The sequence below is a fragment of the Heterodontus francisci genome, chromosome 31 (assembly GCF_036365525.1).
Source record: "Heterodontus francisci isolate sHetFra1 chromosome 31, sHetFra1.hap1, whole genome shotgun sequence".
NCBI classification, from domain to species: Eukaryota; Metazoa; Chordata; class Chondrichthyes; order Heterodontiformes; family Heterodontidae; genus Heterodontus; species Heterodontus francisci.
The window spans coordinates 36,227,022-36,233,021 of record NC_090401.1 but is presented as its reverse complement, the minus strand read 5'-3'; the positions used below and the strand labels follow the sequence as shown (position 1 = coordinate 36,233,021).

General features: G+C 44.5%; 1 protein-coding gene across 1 annotated transcript in view; it reads left to right on the top strand.

The window, feature by feature from the left end:
* Nucleotides 1–887: 887 nt before the first annotated feature.
* psmb2 (proteasome 20S subunit beta 2) overlaps nt 888–6,000 on the top strand; it is a 39,697-nt gene continuing 34,584 nt past the window's right edge. Inside the window, exon 1 of the mRNA XM_068011305.1 lies at nt 888–1,092. Coding sequence (XP_067867406.1) covers nt 1,002–1,092 — 91 coding nt within the window. The 5' untranslated portion in view covers nt 888–1,001. The remainder of the gene's footprint in view (nt 1,093–6,000) is intronic.

Genomic DNA, 6,000 nt, shown 5'->3' with positions numbered 1-6,000 from the left:
GATTCTGTGATTCAGAGAAGCCCAACTCTGGGATATTTATTAATCCAGAGCAGCCCAACTATGTGATATTTATTGATCCAGGGCAGACCAATTCTGGGATATTTATTGATCCAGTGCAGCCCCACATGTGGATATTTATTGATCCAGTGCAGCCCCACACTGGGATGTTTATTTACCCAGAGCAGCCCAACTGTATGATATTTATTGATCCAGAGCAGCCCAACTATGTGATGTGGGTGGCACAGTGGCGCAGTGTTAGCACTGCAGCCTCACAGCTCCAGGGACCCAGGTTCGATTCTGGGTACTGCCTGTGTGGAGTTTGCAAGTTCTTCCTGTGTCTGCGTGGGTTTTTGCCGGGTGCTCCGGTTTCCTCCCACATCCAAAGACTTGCAGGTGATAGGTAAATTGGCTGTTGTAAATTGCCCCTAGTATAGGGAATATGGGATTACTGTCGGGTTAGTATAAATGGGTGGTTGTTGGTTGGCACAGACTCGGTGGGCCGAAGGGCCTGTTTCAGTGCTGTATCTCTAAATAAAAATAAAAATTATTGACCCAGAGCAACCCCACACTTGGATATTTATTTATCCAGAGCAGCCCAACTATGTGATATTTATTGATCCAGAGCAGCCCAACTCTAGGATATCTATTTATCCATTGCAGCCCCACACTGGGATATTTATTGATCCAGAGCAGCCCAACTCTAGGATATCTATTTATCCAGAGCAGCCCCACACTGGGATATTTATTGATCCAGTGCAACCCCACACTGGGAAATTTATTGATCCAGTGCAGCCCAACTCTGGGATATTTGCCCCACTGTTACTGCATCAAGTCCCGGCTGCTTGGTCACGTGCGCCGCCTTGGATTCAGTTCTCGCGGTCTCTGGCGCTCTGACGTCAGCGGCGGTGTGGGATTTGCTGTCTCAGAGTTGAGCCTGCACTCTTGCTTCCACTCTCAGTCCTTGGTCTGTCAGCGAGTCCAAGTCCGAGTAGACCGCGCCAATGGAGTACCTGGTCGGAATACAGGGCAGGGACTTCGTGCTGGTGGCCTCTGACATGGTGGCGGCCAGTAGCATCGTCGCCATGAAGCACGGTAAGGTAACGGGGAGGGAAGGCCGCAGGCGGCATGGGGGCTGTGGCCGGTATCACCGTCTGTCCTCTTGGGGGTTACCGAGAGCTAGTGGAGCTGCTGTTGCTGCACACGCCACAAACAGCAGCCTCATAATGGACCGAATAAATAAGTAAACGTCCTTTAGGGGGTTGGGTCCATAACGATGAGCGTGAGCAGCCTTCAGTCTAGTGAGGACCCCAAAGTATAGAGAAAGCAAAGCTGCAAGTTCTTGCAATCTGGCATAGAAAATTCTAGAAATACTCAGCATCTGTAAAAATAACATCATCGATTCATATAACACAGAAGATGGCGATTCCACCAGTGGGGGAACAACTGAATTCTGGGTTGGCCAAGAGGAACACGGATATCTGAGGGTTGTGGGGCTGTAGGAGATTACAGAGATGGAGATGGTTGAGGCCATGGATGGATTTGAAAACAAAGATGAGAATTTCAAAATCAGTTATCCAGGAGCCAGTGTCGGTCAGTGAGTGCGTGGGTGCTGGTGAACAGAACTTGGTGTGAGTTAAGACATGGACAACAAACATGACCCCAAGTTTTTAGAGGGTAGAACATGTGATGCTGTCAGGTGTGCATTGGAATATTTAAGTCTGGAGATAACAAAACCCGGATGAGGGTTTCAGCAGCAGATGAGCTTAGGCAGAACTGAGTCGGGTGATGTTATAGAAGTAGAAATAAATGACCTTCGTGATGGTGCACATACATGACCATCGGATAAACCACCCACATATGACACCAGTGTTGCAAACTGCCTGATTCAGTCTCAGGCCATTGCCAGATAGAGGGCTGGAGTTGGTGGCCTGGGAGAAGAGTTTGCGATGGGGACCAAAGGCAATGGCTTCAGTCTTCTCAATATTTAGTTGCAAAAAATTTCTGCTTATCCATTATTGGATGTCGGACTAGCAGTCTGACAATTTGGAGACAGTGGTGGGGTCGAGAAAAGTGATTATGGGATAGAGTTGAATGGTGTCAGCATATGTATGGAAATTACATTTTGGATGATGCTGCCCCTTGGCATGTATATGAGAAATAGGGCACCATGGGTATGGATTCTTGAGGGGGAATGGGTATCTGTGGGAATGGGAGGGGAAACTAATGTAGGTAATTCACTGGCTACAACTGGATAGATAAGAAAGGTCAGTGCAGAAGTGTTGGAGGAGGATGGTGTGGTCAGCTGTGACAAAGGCTGCAGACAGGTCGAGAAGGGATAGTTTATCATGGTCACAATCACATAGGATGTCATTTTGTGGCTTTGCCACTTCTGACTTTCACTACTGTGGCACAGCAGAAAGCTGATTTCAGGGATTCAAATGTGAAGTTCTTGGAAAGAGGAGCACAGATTTGGGAGGTGGAGGTGAGATTGTGATTTAGCAGATTGGTAGCTGCAGAAATGTCATGGTGAATGAGGGGCAAAGGCTGGACAGTTTTTAAAAGAGCAGTTGTAATTGAATTGGGAAAGATTTTTACCCCCAGGGGAGGACACAAAAGGAAGTAGGGTCCCTTTAATAGCTCCCCCCACATAAACCTCCTTATCCATATTCAGGGCCACTCCCTCGACTCTGCCATCTCACATGGCCTTGCTACACCCATCGTGCCAATCACAGATATGGCCGACTCTGTTCACTTCCTTGTATCACTCTCCACTCATAATCCCCTTTCCAACCCTACTTCCTTTTGTGCCCTCCCCTGGGGGTAAAAATCTTTCCCAATTCAATTACAACTGCACTTTTTAAATCAAAAGCTGTCCAGCCTTTGCCCCTCATTCACCATGACATTTCGGCAGCTACCAATCTGCTAAATCACAATCTCACCTCCACCTCCCAAATCTGTGCTCCTCTTTCCAAGAACTTCACATTTGAATCGTGCCAATTTCCTTCCCGTTCAACTCACCCTTCCCTATGCTGACCCTGGGGATTCTGCTAGTGGAACAACTCTCATCGCCCCCTCCCAATCTCCCTCCAGAATGTCTGTTCACTTATCACTAAGGTCTTTCTCATCCATGAGCTTATTATGGATGATTGAATTGATAATATGGCCTTCACAGAAACCTGGCTGAGGGGTGATGAGGCACAGAGTAACTGTCATGAAGTAATTGGGAGGTCTCACTTATCGTAGTGGATTACAATACAGATCAGTGATGGCATACAGCATCCTCTGTACTGTTTACTGTGGTGAGAAACAGATTGGAATACTGCCTGCAGGCTATCATTCCAACATGAGTTTTAAAATATACCTTGAATCCAATTCACATCTAATTAGCAATTACAGTGTAAGAAGAGTCCTGTTAAATCATCTTACATACGAACATATGAATTGAGCAGGAGTAGGCCACTCAGCCCTTCGAGCCTGCTCCGCCGTTCAATAAGGTCATGGCTGCTCTGATTGTAACCTCAGCTCCACATTTCCACCTACCCCCAATAACCTTTCACCCCCTTGCTTATCAAGAACCTATCTACCTTTGCCTTAAAAATATTCAAAGACTCTGCTTCCATTGCCTTTTGAGAAAGAGAGTTCCAAAGATTCTCTGAGAGGAAACATTTCTGCTCTGTCTTAAATGGGCGACCCCTTATTTTTAAACAGTGACCATGGTTCTAGATTCTCCCACAAGGGGAAACATCCTTTCTGTCCACCCTGTCAAGACCCCTCAGAATCTTATATGTTTCAATTCAATATGTTTCTTACTCTTCTAAACTCCGGCAGATACAAGCCTAGCCTGTCCAACCTTTCGTCATAAGACAACTTGCACATTCCAGGTATCAATCTAGTCAACCTTCTCTGAACTGCATCCAATGCATTTACATCCTTCCTTAAATAAGGAGACCAATACCTCACACAGTACTCCAGATGTGGTCTCACCAGTGCCCTGTATAATTAAAACATAACCTCCCTACTTTTGTATTCAATTGCCCTCAGAATAAACAATCACATTCTATTGGCTTTCCTAATTACTTGGTGTACTTGCATACTAACCTTTTGCGATTCATGTACGAGGACACCCAGATCCCTCTGCATTTCAGCTCTGCAATCTCTCACCATTTAGATAATATGCTTTTTTATTCTTCCTGCCAAAATGGACAATTTCACTTTTTCCCACATTGTACTCCATTTGCCAGATCTTTTCCCATTCATTTAATCTATCTATAGCCCTTTGTAGCCTCCTTATGTCCTCTTCACAACTTACTTTCCTACCTATCTTTGTGGCATCAGCAATTTTAGCAACCATACTTTTGGTCCCTTCATCCAAGTCATTTATATAAATTGTAAAAAGTTGAGGCCCCAGCCCTGATCCCTGTGGCACAACACTTGTTGCATCTTGCCAACAAGAAAGTTACCCATTTATACCTACTCTATTTCCTGTTAGCTAGCCAATCTTCTGTCCATGCCAAAATGTTACCCCCGATAACATGAACTTTTATTTTCCACTATCACCTTTGATGTGGCAACTTATCAAATACCTTCTGGAAATCTAAGTACAGTACATCCATTAGTTCCCCTTTATCCACAGCACATGTTACTTCAGAGACACAGTGGCGCAGTGCTTAGCACCGCAGCCTCACAGCTCCAGGGACCCGGGTTCGATTCTGGGTACTGCCTGTGCGGAGTTTGCAAGTTCTCCCTGTGTCTGCGTGGGTTTTCGCCGGATGCTCCGGTTTCCTCCCACATCCAAAGACTTGCAGGTAATAGGTAAATTGGCTGTTGTAAATTGCCCCTAGTGTAGGGAGGTGATGGGGAATATGGGATTACTGTAGGGTTAGAATAAATGGGTGGTTGTTGGTCGGCACAGACTTGGTGGGCCGAAGGGCCTATTTCGGTGCTGTATCTCTAAATAAACTAAATAAATAAATAGAACTCCAATAAATTGGTTAAATATGATTTCCCTTTCGCAAAACCATGTTGACTCTGCCTGATTACCTTTAATTTTTCTAAGTGCCCTGCTTTAATGTCTTTAATAGCTTCTAACATTTTCCCTATGACAGATGTTAAGGTAACTGGCCTGTAGTTTCCTGCTTTCTGTATCCCTCCCTTTTTGAATAAAAGTTCTTTTGGGCATGTGTTTCAGAATAAATAGTTGAAAGAGAGCAATGTGTTTGGTCCTCTCCCCCACAATATTCAACATTAATCTGAACATTGTTTTTAAAAGAAAAAGCATTTAAACATTGGCAGAAATAGCTATTATTCATAATTCATAAAATGATTTTAGTACGTGTTAGATCATGCTTCATTTAAGTGCAGCAAGACATTTTAGAAAACAATAAGTTTAGACATCTGAAAACTGTCTCTAGTAAACTATAAAGAGTATTGAAAACTGTGTCTGTATTAGTTGTAACATCAGAAACTGGATGATAGTAATTGGGCGGCGCAGTGGTTAGCACCGCAGCCTCACAGCTCCAGTGACCCGGGTTCAGTTCTGGGTACTGCCTGTGTGGAGTTTGCAAGTTCTCCCTGTGACCGCATGGGTTTCCACCGGGTGCTCCGGTTTCCTCCCACAGCCAAAGACTTGCAGGTTGATAGGTAAATTGGCCATTGTAAATTGCCCCTAGTGTAGGTAGCTGGTAGGTGAAAGGTGTGGATGTGGTAGGGAATATGGGGTTAATGTAGGATTAGTATAAACGGGTGGTTGTTGGTCGGCACAGACTCGGTGGGCCGAAGGGCCTGTTTCAGTGCTGTATCTCTAAATAATAAAAATAAAAATTATTTTAAGCTGGGATTGTGTAGATCTAATGTAAGTAATCACTATAATTTGGTACATAGATGCAACAAAATGTCCTCAAGCAGTAACATTTTCATTGAGATATTCATAACTGTATGGTCCCTGAACATTTATATCCAGAATCATTACTTTTTGAATAACTAGCTACGGTCCATTTTTTC